At 35.7% G+C, this 21,504-nt stretch overlaps 1 protein-coding gene across 3 annotated transcripts in view; it reads left to right on the forward strand.

The window, feature by feature from the left end:
* The window catches only part of MMS22L (MMS22 like, DNA repair protein), a 123,046-nt gene that overhangs the window by 92,386 nt on the left and 9,156 nt on the right, over nt 1-21,504 (forward strand). For all 3 annotated transcript variants that reach the window (XM_053904635.1, XM_053904636.1, XM_019442918.2), the window contains 6 exons: nt 510-661; nt 1,549-1,691; nt 6,738-6,897; nt 11,132-11,301; nt 14,030-14,241; nt 17,419-17,582. In XM_053904635.1, the coding sequence (XP_053760610.1) occupies nt 510-661; nt 1,549-1,691; nt 6,738-6,897; nt 11,132-11,301; nt 14,030-14,241; nt 17,419-17,582 (1,001 nt within the window). The remainder of the gene's footprint in view (nt 1-509; nt 662-1,548; nt 1,692-6,737; nt 6,898-11,131; nt 11,302-14,029; nt 14,242-17,418; nt 17,583-21,504) is intronic.

Here is a 21,504-nt window from a genome sequence, read left to right on the forward strand (position 1 = left end):
TTTTTCTACTTGCCACTTCCTTTATTATGTCACCTAGCTACTTATAAGCCCCTTTCTAGGTTTTCCCATTTTAACCTTATTCTCCTTACCTCTTGCCTTTGGCATAAACCTACACATTTGCCATCAGTGGAAGAAGGAAATTAAAAATTAGAACCGTCAGGGGCACCTGCGTGGCTCAGTTGGTTGAGTGTCCGACTTCAGCTCTCTGCCCTGCCCCCACTCATGCTTGCACTCGCATGCTCTCTTTCTCTCAAAAATAAATAAATATTAAAAATTAGAACTGCTATAGATGAAAGCAAAAATTGTTATATAAAATACGCTTTTTTGTGTATCTCTAGTGTTTATTTTCAGCAGTGTGTATCTGAATTAATGTATGTGTCTATAAAACAAGCCAAGAAGTGGGGTATGTTAGAATTTGTCCTTTATTTCTTAATCTCTATACTCAGGGAATATATTATAAGGTTTTGGTTTTGGTTTTGGTTTTAACATCCATCAACTTGTTTTTACAGCATGTTATGTGAAGCACTTTCTCATTCAGGCTGTGTATCTTTCCAAGCCTTAACTGTAAGATCATGGATTCGTTGCATTTTGCAAATGTATATAAAAAACTTCTATGTGCCTGATGATTTGTTCATTGATATAAATCCTGAACAGGCAGTTGGTAAGTATTTCAGGCATTTTACTTTCTAGATAGCTAACTAATATTTAAAATGTCCTGTTTTGTTACACAAATTAATAGAAAAAGATGAAAAATATATTTGTTATATAAAATGTTTGTGTATATATACATGTTTTATATGTGTGTGTGTGTGTGTGTGTGTGTGTGTGTGTGTGTGTGTGTGTGTGCATTTCCTTTTGCAGCCTGTTTCTTTTTCCTGATAGTTCCCTGTTATATATGACAAATTTCTCTCCTATAAAGATAAAAGAACTTGTTTCCTTGGAAGCCAGGAACAAAAACTTGCTCTCAGGTGACAAGCTATCTTTTTACCTTGAAGAAACTAATCACAAAAAAAAAGGTGGAACTGTAAAGCAAATAACCAGATATCACACTGTTAACACCCTAAAAAGAAAAGTATCTAATTGTGAATACTTCTCTCCTATTTTATATTAGATATTTTACCTCTCTTCTGCTTTACTATTATTATTCACAGACTGATACTTATACTTTATTATTTTTTTAAATATCCATTCAATTCTGGTTGCCCACAGGACATTCCTTTTCTGAAAGCTATTCTTTATGGCCATTTGTAAATCACACAAAGTTTGGACTGAAAAAAAATGCCCCAAATTTATTGTGATATCTTATTACATCAATCGGCTTGACATGAAAAACTTTCGGGGCTTGTGTATTCACAAGTATATGTTTTTTTGGTTTTAAATAAAACTTTTCCTTAGAGACTTAATTGAAAGTTTTTAATTATGTGGAAATTTGAATTTTATTTTAAAAAGAATGTTATACATGAATGCTGCATTCCTTACTCTCATCTATGTAACATAAATTTATATAATAAACCTATGAATATTATTATATTATTTTTATCTTAACAGAAAAAGAGTACTTGGGACAGTTGGCTGAACTGACAAGGTTGCTATTTAAACTCTCAGAAGTAAAGAATATTTTTTCAAAGGCTCAAGTTGAATATTTATCCAGTCCAGAAGACCCTACAAAAGCACTTATTCTATTTTTTGAGGTATTTTTCATTTATTAGTATAATTGTCCAGATGAATTATAATTATTTTTCACAAAAACTTGAAGTGTTTATGAAATTTGTCTATAAAATGAATTATTTTAAATGAATCATATTATTAGTTGCCTGCTCTTATAAAATTAAGGAGGAATAAAAATGTGAATCAGTGATTTAGTACAATTACAGAATATATTTGTTGAGGACAATTATATTAAGGACACCAAAAGAAGTACATTTAATGAAAAGTAATGACTAAGGAATGCTACATAAAAGCCTCACACTAAGGCTTGTGTCAATTGTAGGAATATCTTATTGCTGAAGTTCCTAGGTAGCAATATTCTCCAGATTCTTGGGAACTAGATTTCCTTATACAGGGTCCATAATAGTTCTAACTTAATGTTTACCACCCTGTAGCAAATAGTAAATTTTACAGTAAAATTTTATTGTAGTTAGCATAAACACTAAGTGCTTCATATCATTATAGTTGGGGCCTTAAAATCCAATCATTTGTTTTAGCTTTGTCTCCATAATAAATAGTCCCTTTCAGCATTTGACTTTTATTTATTAATTTTGCAGGAATTTATATTATGTGATAGTCTTTGCTTTGCATCCTTGCTGAAGTTGTTCATGTGTTTGGATTAGTGGTTTTGTAAGCTATTCACAATAAAAGTTGGTTTATTTTCCCACAGAGCAGTTGGCATTAACTGCAATGAAAATAAATACAGCTATAAGCTATTGCCACAAATGTGAATTCTTCCACTGTGGTTTCTATTAAGTTAAAGTACAATTGTATGACAATTAGTGATACCATATAAATCCTAAAAATATTTAGTAATAGTTCATGCAGATATGAAATGGCCATTTCTTTTGAGCCTTTTATTTAGTTGTTGATCAGATCTTCACTTGTACTTAAACACCTATCCTAGGAACCATACGGGATCAGAAAGGGAGGTAGAGGTCATGTACTTCACTAATAGTTTCCAAAGAGTCTTCTAATTTCATCCCGTCCAATTAATTGTTCTTTCATCACTCAGTAAATAATAATTGTTTGCTAAATGCTAGATAGTATTATGCCAGGATTTCTTAGTTAGGGGTTTGAAAAAACAAAAGAAGTAGTCCTTGATCTTAACTTTTTACTTGTCTGAGAATACAGGATAAACACAAAGGTTAAAATAGTAAGACAGTGTATGCGAAGTGTCAGTTTATAGATCATTCAGTAGGTTAATAATTCAGAGCATCTTGGTCTAAGAAGTTTGGATTTTCTCCTGTGAACAGTATGAAGGCTTTATACATTTTTAAGTAGGTCTAATTTGATCAAATGACTTTTTAAGAAAATTAGTTAACAGTAGATTAGAGTGAAGGTGTTGGCCAGAAACTAGCTGATTTAGAAGGAAGTAAAAATTGAATTATGAAATTTTGAAGGGATGTGAAAGAAATACTGTGTTTAACTAAAAGAATGATGATACCTTAAGGAGAAATAGGAGCACATGACTTAGGGTGAGGGAGAAGTAGGTGAGGAGTTCAGTTTTAAACTGGTTTAGTTTGAGATTGGTGTAAGGTGTCACCAAGATCATTCCCAGGTACTATGTGATTCTCTGGGAGGACTCAGAGCTCAGCATATCGTTGTACTCACAGCTGTGATTTATTACAATGAAAGAATTCAAAGCTCAGTCAGCATGGGGTGAAGTCTGGAGACACCAGGCACAGTTTCCAAGGGTCCTCTCCCAGATGTTGCACTGGACATGCTTAATTCTTCCAACTAGGAATTGTGACAACACATCTGAAATGCTGTCTGCTGTCTGCCCGAGGGTTTTCACATAGGCCCCCTTTGCCTAGCACTTAGAAAATTCCAGACTCCCAGAAGAGAGGCAGATATTCAGTGTAAACTATATTGTTTGCACAGACAGTTTAGGTTGAGTGAGCCATACTTACTGGGAAATGGTGGGAAAAACCTAAGTTCCCAATCACCAACCAAGGGCCGTACTTAAAAGTACACCTTTTTAAAGATAGCAGTCTATGGCCTACCATGTTAACTCTTTCTTACATAGAAATGATAGTATGACAAGTAAATAGAGTCAAAGAAATCCCTGAGATAGTCTGAGAAATACATATGTCTTATAGTCCTGGGAGGTTAAGGCTAAACACAGAGAAATACTGAGATCTAGATCAGTGGTTCTCAAAATTGTGTTTCATAGGCATCTGAGGGTTGCTGATACCTTTTCAGGAATTTTAAAGCTCAAAAGTGTATTGACATTTGCACAAACGGTGCAGAAACTTTAGCACAAATCAACACCATGGCCCAATGTTATATTGGTGGTCATAATTTTCACTGCCACACAATCACAAGAGAAAAAAAAAAAAGAACCCAGTCTCACTTAAGAATATTCTTAATGAAACAGTAAATTCTTAAATGTATTAAATGTTGACCTTTGAGTACATGTCCTGTAATGTCCTATGAATGACAATGGAAAGTGCACTTAAAAGTACACCTGCTTCATATAAAGTGAGGTGGTTGTCCAAAAACAACACTTTATGTAATAATTTGAGTTACAAGCTGACCTGACTGCTTTGATCTTGAAAGAACAACTAACAAAGTATGGTTGTTCAGACTTGGGTATTTGGCAGACATTTGCTCAGAAATGTGTGAAATGAGTATCACTTCAAAGAAAACAACTGACGGTGTTTGTTGCTAATAACACAATTTGAGCTTTTAAGAAAATTAGAATTTTGGAAAACTTAAGCATTTGCCATTATGAGCGTGAGAGCTTCATGATAATTAAAGACTTTTCTGATGACATTGGTGGTGATATTAACAAATAGGATTTTTTTTAGTGGATAAGTGAAATGTGTCAACATTGGCAAGCTAACTCAGGGAACTAGAATTTTCCAAATGACCAGTACAGGTTTTTTAAAAGCATGCATGAGTATTAAACATTCATTAAGAAAGCTAAATAGAGCAGTGGCTTTTAATGCAGAAGAGTACAGAATATTTGTTGACACGGTTTTGAGTTCCATAATACAATTAACCTTTAAGAAATATCACTTGTCAAGTTTTGGTGTAATATCAAAGAGGGATTCCCATAGTTACCTGAAATGTCTATTAAAATAATTTCTCTTCCAGTTACATGTATTTGTGAGATTGAATTGTTTTCATCTGCAGCATATTACAACAAATTGTGTGTAGGGACAAATATGAGAATCTAGCTGTCTTCTGTTAAGCCAGAACTTAAAGAGTTTTGCAGAAATGTAAAAATTGTCACTTTTCACTAATTTTTTTTTTGTTTTGAAAAATAAAGTTCTTTTCCATAAAAACATTTTACTGTGTTAATGTATAATGCTTATTATTTTTACTTTTTTTGAGTTTATTTACTTTGAGAGAGACAGAGGGAAAGAGAGCGCGCATGAACAGGAGAGGGACAGAGAGGAAAAGAGAGAATCCCAAGCAGGCTCTGTGCTGTCAGCACAGAGCCCAGTGCAGGGCTCGAACTCAACGAAGTGTGAGATCATGACCTGAGTTAAAAGCAAGAGCTGGACGCTTAACCAACTGAGCCACCCAGATGCCCCATAATGCTTCTTATTTTTAAGTGAACTAGTACATAATTTAAATTTTCTCTTTTTTTATATGGTAAATATCAATAGATATAGCTCAAATAATAGTACGCACCTTAAGATCCCAACTTTTAAGCATATGAAAGGGAACTGAGAAGTTTGAGAACTTCTGGTCTAGGAAAAGAAATGTAGAGAACCAAGGGCAGAAAGCTAAATAAAAAGAAAAGGTTCATCAAGTATATCTTTTGTTTTCATCTGTCAGTCACTCCAGTTCACTAGATTCCTTCTTTTCCTACATTCTACATTTTGTTATCAACTTGACTAACTGTAATATCACATTGAATAACTTATCCTAATCCCTCATTTCAAAACTCCACAAGTCTTTAGTGATCTTCACTTCTGCTCTACTTCATCTGCCCACTCCCATGACTAAACCTTGAGCTATGGCATCATTGGATTATCTGAGAACTCTTTGATGATCACCACCTGTGCCTCCAGACCTCCAAGTGACCTTCCACTTCCTTTTCTCCAAGTGCAACATCCTCTCAAGGTCTCACTTCTTCCCCATCCGTCTTAATTAGACCCCTTGGTGGCCTTACTGCAGGTGTACTCTTATCATCCTTTCAGTCTTCCATCTTTGGTCTTTTGGTTACACCTACAAACCCTCAACCTTGGATTAGTGCAACAATTTGCTTTCTCTCCTTTGTCTTATCTGCTGAGAGCTGCAGGAGAAAAATCATGTAACTGTATTGGTGCCATTGTGTCCGATTTAGGTCATTGAAATCCACTCTAAGTCGCCAATAATGGTTTGAAAACTGCTACTCTTCTCAAACCTTCTAACCTATCTGTAGCCAGTCTTCTCTTGATTCTTTTTGTGACTTGTCACCTCTTATTCTCACCTTTCCTCAACTTATTCTTTCATTTATTTCTCTTCCTTTTCACACTTCACTCTTCTCTCACTGCCTCACCTCACATTTCTCTCTACCACCTCACCATTTTGCTCTCTCTGTCCTTTGTGCCTCATCATTTTTCCTCTGAGAAAGTTAAGTTAGCATCTAATGGCTCATAAAATTTTGCGGGGAAAAATCAATCCATATCATATAACTGAACTTTAGAGAAGTCATACATGTAAGAATTTGGTAATGTTGCTTGTAGATTTTACTTGTAGGAATTTGGGGAATGCCAGTTGTGTGCCAGGATGTTTGGAAGTCTTGATGTAATTTGGCTATAAACTTCTTTTATATCAGTTCCATTGATTTTTTTTTTAATTCTTCTTTTAACCTTTATTTTAATTATAAAAGGTAAGACTTCATTCTTTTTAATTGAAAATCTTCAATTTTTTTAATTCCTGTGAACATTTATTGGAAACTTAAAGATGTAAACTTAAATGTAAGGGTGTGTGTGTGTTTGTATGTGTAGAAAGAGAAATTTTCTTTATTTTTCAAAGTCTATACTGTATGAAACTTGAAAATCTAAATCATGTTTTTCCTTATTTTATAGGCTATTGGTATTACTTACGGGAATCTGCAGACACTTTCTGATAAATCTGCCATGGTCACAAAGTCCTTAGAATACCTTGGTGAAATATTAAAATATATAAAACCTTATTTGGGAAAAAAAATTTCTAGTGCAGGACTGCAACTGACTTACCGGATGATGGGTATGTACTCCTGACATTATCGAAACTTCCTTATGTTGAGCCTATAGTATCATGATAGGAATATTCTAATACACTGACTAAATCACTGTTCTCCATACAATCATAAGAATAATTTGAAAGACAAAGATTTAGCTTAGAATAATTCATGTTGGCTTTCTATTGCTGTGTCCCTATCCTGTGCCACCTCCTTTCAGAACTTTCCTTGTTACAGTTTGTGTTAATATTAAAATTAATTATGACCAAAACAGAAAATACACTCATACCAATTTGATATCAATAGTCTGTTGTGAATCACTCACACTGTGAATACAGTGGATGATTAAAATGGACTTTTTTTTAAGGCTTATCTGTGCTTTCTTAGAATTTAAAATATCAGGAAACTATCACTTCTATTTGTCTGGTCTGCTCTGTGTGAAGGAGGTCAGGAAAGAATTTACTACGGCACTAGAGATATTTATGCTTCAAATCTTGCTTCTCACAATACTATGTTTTCTCCTTTCAAAAAGAAATCTTTTTCTGTGCCTGTGCTATAACAACATAGTTCATCCTTCTTGAGGAAGTTAGTAATTTGAATACCTTTGTTCACTAAAACCATGTTACTAACCAAAAATAGGAACTGGATAAAGGGAAATGAGAAAATTTTCCTTAGAAGTTTTTATAACAGAATTTAAGGTTTTTGTTTTTGTTTTTTTTAATTTCTCTGTGGCCAAAACCTTATATCTTCTCCCTTTGATCTTGTGAACATATGAATAAACCTGATTTAGGCTGTCTGAAACCTTTTATCTTTGTTGTGAAAGATAAAGGAGAATGCAAAAATGTCTAAATATGGATGATGTAGAATGTAGTGAAAGCTATAGTAGCAATTCAGGCGTCTTAATTTTAGAGGAAAACAGAAATGATAACTTATAAATTTAACATAGTAAAATGTAGATTAATAAGTATTTCAGCATTTAGCCTTATAATTTGTCTCTGTTAGATTTTTGCCAAGCTAAATTTATGATTTCAGGAGATATATTTATTTTACAAAATATGTGATAGTCCTAACTGCAAAATCATATTTGGATTGGTAATATGTCGACCTATGAAGAATTGAGGACCTTCCTTTGTTGTATTACATGATTGGCATACTGGAAGGTAGATCGGTATTCTTTTCTTTTGTCTAAATCTCAGAGACTGCGAATAGAATATATTGGTACAAGTTGCCCCTTTATATGTTAAAAATTAGGAACAGATCACTTGCTTTCTTCTTTATGTAAGAGGCTCAGAACAAATTGGAGGAAGAGCAAGTATAAACTTTTTAGAGTTCAAATGTGCTTGAAGTATGTGTGTTTGGGGTATCATACTCACTTGAGGGAAAGTGAGGTAACCACAGAAACTTATTTACCTTGCTAGTTTCTAACTGGGGATACCTCTGCTGTTTACTTACAAGGCTGCTAGTGGAAGGTGCAAACTGTTGATAAAATCACACTTCAGGTGAAGGCATCTGAGGTCTTAATTGTAACTCAGTAATTTCTGAGAAAGGATTGATTCATGAGTACTGTCTTCAGTGTTCTTAATATTAATGTTTATGGTTTTTCTCTTTACATCTCTTACTTTTTCTGTTCCCATGTTTTTCTTTTGATCATTCTTCTCTCTTTAGCCATTCCTCCTCTTTTGTCTTTGTAATTGAAACTCTACCCATGATCCTCAGTGCCTATCCTAATATTCTGTGTTTTCCACACTCTCAGGTAGACTTGGTCTCCCTGATTAAGCTTCAGCTGTCCATCTCTTACAACATTCTTCATAGCTTGCCAGTTATTATAATTATTTGTGTACTTGGTTTGTCCCTACTAAAATTTTAAATTTATGATAGTGGCCATATCTTTTTAGCTTTTTATTCCCATTATCATGTTGTATTTTGAACAAATAAGAACATTTCCTGAGTTATATATTGGGCACTGGATTGGGAAAGAGCTTCTCCAGTGTAGGAGATGGTATATTACTAAATAAATACTAACTAAATATACTAAATAAATATTTCTAGAATTTAACAATTTTATAAACTTAGCTAATAGAACATAATGTAACTTTTAGTGTTCCTAAATGAGTAAAGTTACTTTCTAACTATAAATACACTTTTAAACGCCTGTTATAATGATCCCAATCCTTTTTTTTTTTTTTTTTAGGCATAGTATATGCATAGAGTAGGAAATAAGTAAACACATAAGGACTCTTACAGTGCAGATCTCTTTCAATTGTAGAAGTATGCTCCCCACAATTTTTCTACATTTTCTTTTTTTCTTTTTAAGTTTATTTATTTTGAAAGAAAGAGTGTGAGCAGGAGAGGGGCAGAGGAAGAGAGAGAGAATCCCAAGCAGGGTTCCACACTGTCAACGTGGAGCCCATCGCAGGGCTTGATCTCACAAACTGAGATCATGACTGGAGTCGAAATCAAGAGTCAGACGCTTAACAGACTGAGCCACCTAGGTGCCCCTGTGTTTTCAGCAGCATCGCTTAAATACGTAGTATGTTTATAGCCAGAAAAAAGACTGGTTTTGTTTGTTTGTTTGTTTGTTTGTTTGTTTAACAAAGCTACTCTGTGTATTTTAACCTTTCTCCAAGCTTTTTACTTAAAAAATTTCTTTCTCTTTGCTTTATTAATACCACACACTTAAATATTCTTCACTGAAACTTAAAAACTAGGGTTCTGATTTGGCAGTAAAACAAATGGATCTCCTCTGTCTTCTATGAACTCATAAAACTTAAGATCTTCAGCAAAGTGTTTTAACCACTGCAGAAGATGAAATACAAGGGTAGGTGATGCATTTTTGGTTGGAAGGCCCTTGCTTTTTATAAGTCAATTCCTGTGTGACACCTAAGAGTGATATAAATCATTTAAAATGTCAGTGGTGATGGCAGTTCCCTTTATGGGCATATTAACGTTAGTTAGGATGTGAGTTCTTCTTACACTGCTGTCATTCGCAAGTTTTCCACCTACTGAAAAAAATGAGGAGCAAGCCAGCGTTATTTAAAATATTGCTAAGTGAGCATTGTGTTTCTTTATGATTGATTATTGTATTTCCTTTTACAACAGAAGATTAATGTTGCTGTTTGTTGTTCTTAGACGTGATTATAGGCTGGGCTTTTTTTCTTTTAACATCAATACATTCTTCTATAAGCGTATTTTTGTTTCCCTTCAGAGTTGAATTTTAAACTTTTTGTTTTATGGAAATGGCTTTGACGTGTATCATCTCTTTTGCTTTCTAAGATGGAATAAAATATAAAAGTTTATGCAGTACATATACCACTAATGCCACTTGGGCAAGCATTTAATGATCTCCTTTTAAATTTGTTTTTTCAGTAGAGAAGCCCTTAATAGCAGGAATACACTCTAATGGGAACTACATAAATGCTCTTAATTACTTCATTAAACAAAGGGTGCTCATTTGTTTGGCTTTACTATCATCAAAGGTAGCAACTGACTCCTAGCATTAAGGAAATCATAATACATTTCCTGTAGTAAAGAAGTCTGCATCTCTTCTTTCAGCATCAAAATTTAAACTCACTGTGTATATTAAACAATTGAAAGTTATAAAAAGTGGAGTTCAGGGAGGTTAAGTGATTGCTTCAAGGTGTTATAGCTAATCCTTCTTACTACTTTAACAATTAAATTTAGCTCTATCTTTTCATGTTGTAAACTGGGTTGAGACAGCCTATAAAATTTTATGTAAGATAAAAATATGAAGAAATAAAGGTATCAAAAACGTAAATGTGGAGTAGCATGATGGAGCCCAGGGAAAGTGAGTACACACATAAAAGCATAATGCGTGATCTTATAGTGTTCTTAAAGTTGGATTATAAATTTGCCTCTGAGTTACCTAGCAGCCAAAGCAAAAAGAGAAATCTGATTAATTACAGCAGTCTATCTGTATATTCACATAGTGTATAGCCAAATCACAATGTGTGTGTGTGCGCGTGTGCGCGTGTGTGTGTGTGTGTGTGTGTGTGTGTGTGTGTATTAAATAACAGTTGCTTAGGAAACGTATGTTTTTCTTAGACCAGAACTCTGAGAGAAACTTGTCTCTTTAGTGAAATGTATGACATGACATCAGTCTTTTCAGTCCTAATACATGTTTCTTTCTATTGCCTACTTTAACTTGGTTCTTTGTGCTTTAAATATGAATTTCATAGTGGAATGGCAAAACTTTCTGGTTAGAAGGTAACCATACCTACTGTTACTCCTCTTCTTTGTCAGGAATTCTTGTTAAATCATGGGCACAGATCTTTGCCACCTCTAAAGCCCAAAAACTACTATTCCGGATCATAGATTGTTTACTGCTGCCACATACAGTGTTACAGCAAGAGAAGGAACTGCCTGCACCTATGTTGATCGCAATTCAAAAGAGTCTTCCTTTGTATCTCCAGGTATAGTAAGTGTGGCTGCTTGAAAGTTAAAAAATAAAAAATAAATAAATAGATAAATAAATAAATAAATAATGAAACTTTGCCTTAAAACAGTTTGCTAACTGCTGATTTGAAAACCATGCATTATAATTTCAGTGCATGTGTGTACACGTGGCACTTCTGTTGAACAAGTTTTAAATTCCTTTTGTGTTTGGCCCTGAAACCAAAGATGGAAAAAGCAAAATCTTCAAGAAGTAATTAAAGTTGAGAGAAGAGGCTGACTAGCATAGACACAGTTGTGTGTTCCATATTTCCTTAGAGGCTTCAGCTTTCCACTAGCCAACCGGAGAAGAAGAGATGTGAGAGAAGACACTGTAAAGGGGATTAGTTGTAAACGAGCCGAACGGGTAAGAGGTGAAGGACTGTCAGAGGGAACAGTATTTAAAAGTCATGAGCTTGAAGAAAGTATGACACACTGGGGAAGAGCGAATAATTCTGTTGTGATCGACTCATACAGGAGGAGCCATATATTTTAAGGTGTTATGTGCCACGCTAGGAAGTTTGGACTTGTTCTTTTACATGGGGATTTGTATGGATTATTGATGGATTTTGGCGGATTTTAGATAGGGAAGTGGGAACGACCTATCATGTTTACATTTTAGAAAGGTAATTCTGGTGGCAACATCTAAGATAGTTGATGTGGGAGTTAGATTGGAGACTTGGAGGGCAAAGAGTAGTTCATTATCTGAGGGTTTTGAACTAAGCCGGTAGGTGTGGAACTCACACAGCAGATTGCAGAAACACTTAGGAGCTCTGATTAAAAGTACTTGCTCAGAGAATGTTGTGGAGCAACAGAAAGCAATGGAATACTTCCTAGACCCCAGAGTGGGTCCTCGTACACATAGTGGTGCTGCTAACTAAAATGGGCAATTCTAGAGATGTGGGAGTGAAGGTAATAATTGATTTATGAATAGCTTTCATTTGAGGTGCTGTGCCCTGTCTAGATGGGCACTTGGAAATATTGATCTGTTATTCAGAGGAAGATGGGGCTGGAAGCATACTTTGTTATTCATTAGTGTCTCATACTGAAGTTAAGTGCTTCTTAATTTGGGGTTCAGCAAGGAAAGCTGAGGAAGAAAGGGAGAATGGAATTTGATTAGGTAATAAGCAGTCTTTTCCACAGATGGGCTTTTTAAACAGATTTGTATAATTTCTAAGAAATTTTTAATTGGCTCTTTAATTTTGTGTTGATAATAACGTTTAAAAAGAAGTTTAGTTTGCTAACAGAAACACAAAGCGTGGCCAGTCGGGGAATACTGGTGGGGAGGAATCTTGGGCAGCAGAAGAATCTGGAAAACATGTTCTCTGTGGCCCTTTTAAGCCAAAATAGTACAGTAAGAATTCTTATAGGGATACCTGGCTGGCTTAGTTGGTAAAACATGGGAACTGTTGATCTCAAGGTTGTGAGGTCAAGCCCCACCATGGAGCCTACTTTAAAACAGAAAAAAAAAAAAAAAAAAAAAAGAATTCTTACAAACTTTGTAAGTGGTAAACTGAAAATTTTGGTGAATTTATCCATTTGGCAGAATTGACTTAGACGTACACCTTTACTTAAAAGTACTCCAGTCTCCTCTTCAAAGTTTTCAGAACATATTTGTTTATTACTTCATCATCTTCTAATAATGTGCTTTCTTTTAAGGGAAAACATTGAAGAAACTGAGTAGAGGGGTGTTCATTGCCCTTTTGTTTTCAATTATTGTTGTTTGCTAGTGTTTTAACAGTTCTATGTTACTTTTATTGCAAATCTTTCAAAATTTTTTGATGAGTAAATATCTATTCATAGCTAAAATGGAGACAAATATTTTTAATTATTTCTCTGGGAAAACACATTTTAAATCACAAAGGGCCAAATTATAAATGAACTTTTGGAACATAATTCGTTGTGTTGGTGATTATATATATATTTGGTAATATGCATTATTTAGTAACATTGGTAGAAAAAAAATTCTATTTCTCAGGGTATTGGTTTAATTGTTAAGTCTCAAACACCGTAATCCATATGGAAGCTATACAAATGGAGGGGATTAAATCAACAGAACTCTTAACTTCTCTAAACCTCAGTTTCCCCAGCTATGAAATTGGATATGTGATAATACTAAGTCAGTGTTTTTTAAGAAATTTAAGTGAAATAAAGGATATAAAGCACATGGTACAGTGCCTGACATATGAAACTCTTCAAATGAATTGTCATTATTCTGAGTCTTAATCTTCAGCATTTCTCTCCTGTCAATTTTTGTTTTAATTTATCACATTTCTTACATTCGAAGATTTTTAGTATAAATTCTGAGTCTCACTCAGTTAAATGACCAGGACATACGTATAAAAACTGACCTAAAAATGTGTTTCATAACTTTGAAATGACATACAGACATAGTTGATGAGTGGGGTGCTCAAGTTTTCTGCGTATGAGAGGAGGAAGGAAGCTTCCTTGGTCTTCCTGCACTTCCCCTGCTCCGTTTGAGTACACCCCCAAGACACACGTGTGTGGTTGGGTACCACAGTACAGGAGTCACACAGGCTCAGCAGCTCCCTGAGCCTCATAAACATTATCTGTTGATGCTGGCAGTGCCCTGCGGACTGTGGTTGCACATTCTGACATGGATATTAATGCTAGGGACTAAATTAGTAAGTTTCTCAATATTTTTTTTAACTTTTCCTTTTAGTATTTCTTCTCTTTTTTCTCCTTTAGGGCATGTGCATTGTATGTTGTCAGTCTCAAAATCCAAATGCCTATTTGAACCAGTTACTTGGGAATGTCATTGAGCAGTACATCGGGCGGTTTCTTCCAGCTTCACCACATGTTGCAGGACTTGGACAACACCCTGTTCTGATGGCACTGAGAAACTCCGCCACTCTTGCACCGATGTCACTTCTAAAGAAATGCATTATACAAGTCATAAGGTACATCTAAATATTAAAAATAAGTGGTGTTTACAATCCAATTAGTTCATCTTTATTAAAAAGTAACAAAGCGTCCCAAAAGTATTGGCAACCCTTAGGATGCTGGTAGTTGAGAAACTTTTCTTTTCCCTGAGAAACATTATCTAAGGATTTACTAAAATGACTTTTGCTCCCGGCAGCCTGAGTCAGTGCTCTTTAAATCGTTTGTTTTCTTTACATAGCTGTTGTTTTCCTTATATATGTTCTAAAGGTGGATGTTTTTTTAGTCCTTATCAGATAAACAGTAATTGTATTTTCTCCTATAAAAAACATATTAGCTATATTTTTGAAAGATAATAACTAAATGAAAAAATGAATGGTAATATGAAAAAGGAAGCAATAGGTCCTTTTTTGTTGGTCTACTCCCTGTCTTAATAACTTCATTTTATTATTGGATGCATAAATGAAACCTCTTAGGTTTTCTCCTTCCTTTTACCTGCAACGGTCGAAGATTCAGTAATAGAAATGATCACTTCTTTGTCTTCATGCAGTATTTAGCTTCATATGAAATTAGTTTTTAAACTTTAAAATGCTGTGGTGATATACAGGCATACCTTGTTTTATTGCACTTCACAGATACTGCGCTTTTTACAAACTGGAGATGTGTGGTAACACCATCAAGCAAGTCTGTTGGCACTGTTTTTCCAATAGCATTTGTTCACTTCGTGTCTCTGTGTTACATTTTGGTAATTGTCACAGTATTTTAAACTTTTTTACAACTCTCTGAAAGCTCAGATGATGGTTGGCAATAAAGTATTTTTTTAGCAATAAAGTATTTTTAAATTAAGGTATAGGCATTGTTTTTTTTTTCTTTTAGACATAATGCCATCGTAATGCTGTTGCACACTTATTAGACTACAGTGTAGTGTAAGCATAGGTTTTATATGCACTGAGAAGCCAGAAAAACTCATTTGACTTGCTTTATTGTGACATTCACTTTATTATGGTGGTCTGCAACTGAACCCACACTGTCTCTGGGGGTATGCCTGTATATTATTCTTATCTAGCATTTTTTTCTGTGTTTTTAATGACTTGATAGTTTTAATGACCACTATTATCCATCACCTCTTATTACAGAATTCCATGTCTAAAATCTGTTCCCCCTTACAAGCATTTTTGTGTGGTGTTCTGTTACTGAGGTTTGGAAGCTTTATATTTTTGTTCTCTCTCCTTGGCCAACCTTTGGGAAACGATTGCTTCCTTCTTTTCACACCTCTCTTCCCTTATCACATTATACCCAGGCTATTGCAGGAGTCTCCTAACTACTTTCACTGTATCTAGCCTTTTCTTCTGGTTCAGCGTAAACAATGCCCCCAGATTACTTTTCTTGAAAGTCTATTCCATTATGACACTTCTCTACCCCCAAACCTTCACTTGCTCCTTTTTTGCCCATGGAATAAATTCCGTGTTCTGATAGCTCTTTGTGATCTGTCACTGAACTTTTCCAAATGTACAAGACATAACATCATATGCAAACTTTAATGAGATTGGTTTCATTATTGCCCTTCCAAAATGCTTTACATTTCCCTACATCAGTGTTGTTCATACTATTTTCTCTATTTAAATGCCACGCCTTTGGGTTAAATTCTGCCTTGACTTTCTAAGACCTACATCTAATATCTCAGTGTAGCGTGGTGCTTCTTTCCTTCTTCTGAAGTCATGTGCTCTGTTAAGATTCCGTTCACAGAATTGAATGCTTTGCCTCACTTGTATCTGAATTTCCGACAAGACCTTAGTAGTCTACCACTATTTTTGAGACATTATTTAAGTAAGTGTAGTACAAACCAAATGACAAATGCTGAAGTGAAATGTTTAGGGTCATAAAAGTAATTTAAAGCCCACCATTTAAAATCCTGGCTGCTTTCATTGACTTTCTTATTTACCAGGGAACACATTTTTCTCATGATTTCTAACTGAAGATCCAGAAATGTAGTAGTTCCTTTTTTCTATTTTTTAACTACTCAGGAAGGGAATAGATTGCCTCCTGTGCCTCCCTCCATTCCATGCTCCTCTACTCCTATAGTTTCCCATCTTTGTTAGGGTTTATTCCTCCCAATTCCTGAGAATTCTGGGGTTGTCTTTCAAAGCACCTATCACACTGTATTATGGTAGTCTTTTTTTCCTTATTCAACTTTTCCACTAGACAGTGACCCCCTTGATTTCATAGACCATATTTCGTCTAAGATTCAGCAGTGAACAAAAAAGACAAAACGCTTGTCCTCAAAGATTGAATAAATCTTTTAACATGTAATAATTGTTGGAACCCACCATATAGAGTAGAAATGATGGTGAAGACATAGTTCCTGCCCTTAAGGAGTTTATAATCCTTCGTGATTTCTGTGGCTCATTTTGGTAAATTTTACTGCTTTGCAAATACCTATGGATGTCTAGCTTAGATTTAGCTATATGTGACAATTTTTCCTGTTGTCTAGACCTTTTAGAAACTGAGCAATTGCCACTTCCATTTATTCACTTAAGTGTATATACTGAATACCTCTTAGGAGCCAACACCTGTTTAAGAGGTAGATATAAAAATGAGTCAGATAAATTATCTTTATGATCTCTGTTGAATCCTAATGCTAAAATTTGTTTTGCTTTGAGAGATGTTACATCCTAAATTACCTCTGGTTTTTTTACTTCCTAAGAGAAGGAAAGAGGTAAAGCTGGAACAGGAAGCCAATTCCTAGGGCAGTCCTCTTATTGATTTGGAGAAATAAAACCCCTCCCAAATCCCTAAATAAATAAACGTGAGGAGAGATTTCTTTATGCAAATTTGACATTAAAGAAAATGTTGCATCGTTGAGGAGCTAATAGAAGAGATTGGACTCAGAAAAGAAAAAAAAACAAATTAACAATTGGATTTTCATTTGGATTTTGATTAAGTGCATTGAAAGATCAGGTTTTAAATTTAGTTTGTGTCCGTATTCTACTTTGGCCCTTATAACACACCAGATATTCATATGCTTATGCTTCTAAAATTTTGTGTTTGAGGATAGCATGGCAAAATATACACATATTTTTTTAGTTGTGCTTTATTAAGTTGGGTAAAATTTGTCAGTATCTCTAAAGTGGGTGACTTTTGGTTCTGTTCACTGAAACTTTAAACAGAAGAAAAAACAAAATTGTGCTTCTTTTTAGGAAGTCCTACTTTGAGTGTAAAGGGTCCCTGCTCCCTCCTCGCTTGGCATCTATCCTGGCCTTCATCCTCCAGCTCTTCAAAGAAACTAACATAGACATTTCTGAGGTTGAACTGCTCCTCCCTGGCATCTTAAAATTGTTGGTGTTGGTCAGCGAACCCCAAGGTTAGTTTGAATCTGTTATACTGTTCTTTTCATAAATTAAGAAAGTACTCTTTCCTATCAGTTAAACAATGGCTAAGTGCTTGGTTATTTAATATCAGTTTCTATATATCATGGCTGACAAACTCCAGCAGATAGCAGAGGTTGGGCATGATAAAATAGTTAAACACTGACATGTTTCAGAGTAGTTTACTTCTGTTTTGTTTTTTCCCCCAAGGCAAACAGTTTATGTAAGGACTACTTCCTCTAATTAGACTTGTTGACCTTTTAAAGAATATTTGTTTAATCTGACTACAGTATTAAATGCAATTTGTTACCTATCATGTGGTGAGGGGTCAAGGTAAGTTCTTCGGTTCAGGTTGCCGCCAGAATATCTAAGCTGATTTCACAGGCCACCTGTAAGGATCCTTTGATCCTAGTCCTTTTGTTTTCAGTCTCATCAGCCTTACTGCTAGGGATCTCTTTAAAATATCATTTATCTGATCCCCACTGTGAGTAGCATGCTTTAATAAGCTTATTGGGAATATGCAGAATAGTAGGGATAGCTCTATCCTGAAGGAGTTTTTAATGTAAATAGGATGCTATGTGTGTAAGGGTGTGCGTGTTCTCATGATAAGGTGATTGTTCAGGGCAGGGCTCCTCGATGTTTCTACCTAAGTACCTCTAACTGCTGTGATGAGTGAGTGCAATGTGCATCCTGCAGAATCTGAGGGTACCATCCAAACTGGTAAAGCTCAAAGAGCTCTTTGAAAGGTTCCATTTTATCTCAAAAAGTATGCATATTTTGTTTAAATCTATGTTTATTTTAATAAGTAAAATGTTGTTCTTATTAAAATGTTTTCTTTCTCCTGAGCATGATTTGTAAAAGCTAAGCATGGTTTTACAAAAACTGTTATGATGTGTTCATATGGAATGCCCTTACCTGAGAGTAGCATCTCTTCACTGAAAAAAATACCCATGTAGACCCCAGGGTCATCTTTAGAAATTTTGTCTTCATTGAAAACTTACACATACTTTCAGTGAAAGCCTACTGTGGTATGCAGTACAAAATTTGTTGAGACAGAGCAGACGGTATAAAATTTTAGCTAGCCTTTGTTTTGGTTATAGTAATAATTATCAGGAAGGAGGCTAGAGTGTGGAGGTGAATTTTGCTGCTCACATCTAGCTAGTGAGTGCATCACATGTTTGACATGAGTAGAATACAGAATTCGCAGTCTCTGCATTGCTGTCTTTGTAAGCTGAGGAGGTAATATTAAACAGATTTTGGCTGTGAGAAAATTCTCTCTGACTCTCCTTGTAGCCTCACTGCTTAAAAGAATAATTTGTAAAATCATAGAAAGTTAGTCTTAACTACATGACTCAGCAAGTCCACTCCTAGGCATATGCCCAAGAGCATTTTAAACATACGTCCACTCAAAAACCTGTACTCAAGCACCAAAAGAACTCCTCTTCTGGCACAATAACATAAGGAGTTCTGCTGACCCACTCCCCAGCAAAACTGGTGAAAATTATTTAAAAGAAAGTATCTAAATTCTCTCGAAATAGTCCTAAGAGTGGACCAAATGTAGAAACATTTGTTTAAGAAAATCTGAAACTTGGTAAAAACATCAGGAGTCTGTGGTATTTGAAGGAAGACCACTCCTTTCTTTATTCCCCCAGCTCAGTAAGACAGAAACTCTACTCCAGACTAGTAAATCCAAGAACATAGGGCTTCTTCTCTCCCCGGCTCCCAGTAGGAGGGCTGTCCTCCTATGAGAGGCAGGATATCAGTATTTCTCATCTTGCCCCCAAGCTACCTGACGCTAAAGTTATATTCCAGGCAATTGTGGCTAAGAAGTGGGCCCTCCATTCTGTTCCTGGGGTACCAGTCATCCTTGCCACAGCTTAAATGTGTGAATTCCCTGCCAAGAGAAGCAAACTGAGGGTCCCTGGGGCTGCTGCCTCTCCTCCCACAAGCACTCAGCTCCTAAAGTGGGTATGTCACTCAAAAGTAGCACCGTTGTGCCTGTCCCCATCACCAGAGCCCTGCATCTGAGATGTTATCTGGTGGAGAGGTAGAGGAAGGAGAAGCTGAGCATAGAACAGAGAACTCTCAATCAGTCCCAAAGGAACTAACTTCATTTGCAAATGAGTGTGGAAAAAGTTCAACCATAGAGTTCTATCAAAAATAATGGAGTTTGTGGTGATAGGCAATAGGTAGGAGAATAATAGAGTCATTGGGTATATAGGCTAATCTGTAGACCATCTAGTTTGGTGAGAGAATTGGTGAAAGAGACAGCTGGAAGGAACCCTTGGATCAGAATCTCAAACACCACAGAAATCCCTTTAAAACAGCCTGAACTTGATGAGATCAGTCTATAAGACAATATATGTCCCTGGGCATTATAGGAAACAATAGAGCAATCAGCTTTGATTAGTGGAACTTAACCGTTGAGTGTGGTCAGAGAAAGAGACAAAGAGAGCCCTGTCAAAACCACTGTCTTAGAATGGAGACTGTAGGCATACCCAAGGTTATACCACCTGAGGAGCAATGTTAGAAGCTTCACACTGGGGGCCAGTGGGGAAGAGGGAAGAACTACACCTCACTAAAAAATGTCCAGTTTTCAGCAACAAAAAAATTCCAAGACTGCAAAAAGACAGAAATATGATCCATACACTGGGGGAAAAAGCAGGCAGCAGAAACTGCCAGTGAGAGCAATCAGATACTGGATTTAATAGGCAAAGACTTCAAAGTAGCCATTATAAGTATGTTCAAAGAATTCCAGGAAAGCATGATTAACAAAGTAAAGGTAGGTATGATGACATTGTCCCATCAAATAGAGAATATCGGTACCGAGACAGAAGTTACCAAAAAAAGAACCAAAAGGAAATTATGAAGTTTAAAAGTACAAGAGCTGAACTGAAAAATTCACTTGAGGGGCTTGTTACTGGATCTGAATTAGCAGAAGAAAGAATTAGCAAACTTGAAGATAGATGACAAGAGATGATGCAATTTGAAAAAAAAAAAAAAAAGAATGAAGAAAAATGAACAGAGCTTTAGGGAAATGTGGGATACCATTAAGTGCACCATCATACATATAACCCAGAAGAGGACAGAAAGGTACAGAAAAAAATATTTGAAGAAATAATGGCTAAAGATTTCCTGAATTTATTAATGAACAATAACCTATACATTCCAGAAGCTCAGCTAATTCCAAATAGGATAACTTTTTTTTAATGTTTATTTTTGAGAGACAGAAAGCCGAACAGGGGAGGGGCAGAGGGATAGGGAGACACAGAATCCGAGGCAGGCTCCAGGCTCCACACTGTGAGCACAGAGCCCGACATGGGGCTCAAAGCCACAAACCATGAGTGAGATCATGACCTGAGCTAAAGTCGGACGCTTAACTGACTGAGCCACCCAGGCGGCCCTAATTCCAAATAGGATAAATTCAAAAAGTTCCACAATAAGATGCATCAGAGTAAAAATACTGGAAGCCAAAGGCAAGGAGAAAGATTTTAAAGCATCAAGAGAAGAAAGACTCATCGCTTACCACAGAACCCCAGTTAGGTCAACAGCTAACTTCTCAGCAGAATTAATGGAGGTCAGAGGCAGTGGGATAACACTTAGTGATCAAAGAAAAAATTCTCAACCAAGAATACTATATTCTGTAAAACCATTACCTTTCAAAAGTGAAGATAAAATAAAAATATCTCCAGATAAAAACTGAGAGAATTTATTGCTAGTGGACCAGCCTTATAAGAAAGGAAGGAAGTTCATGGGTGGCTCAGTCAGTTAAGTGGCCGACTTCAGCTCAGGTCATGATCTTGGGGCTGACCCACGTCTTGGGGTTCAAGCCCCACGTCAGGCTCTGTGCTGACAGTACAGTACCTGGAACCTGCTTTGGATTCTCTGTCTCCCTCTCTCCCTGCCCCTCCCCTGCTT

This window comes from Panthera pardus, unplaced genomic scaffold (genome assembly GCF_024362965.1).
Source record: "Panthera pardus isolate Hobbes unplaced genomic scaffold, ASM2436296v1 HiC_scaffold_17, whole genome shotgun sequence".
NCBI lineage: Eukaryota > Metazoa > Chordata > Mammalia > Carnivora > Felidae > Panthera > Panthera pardus.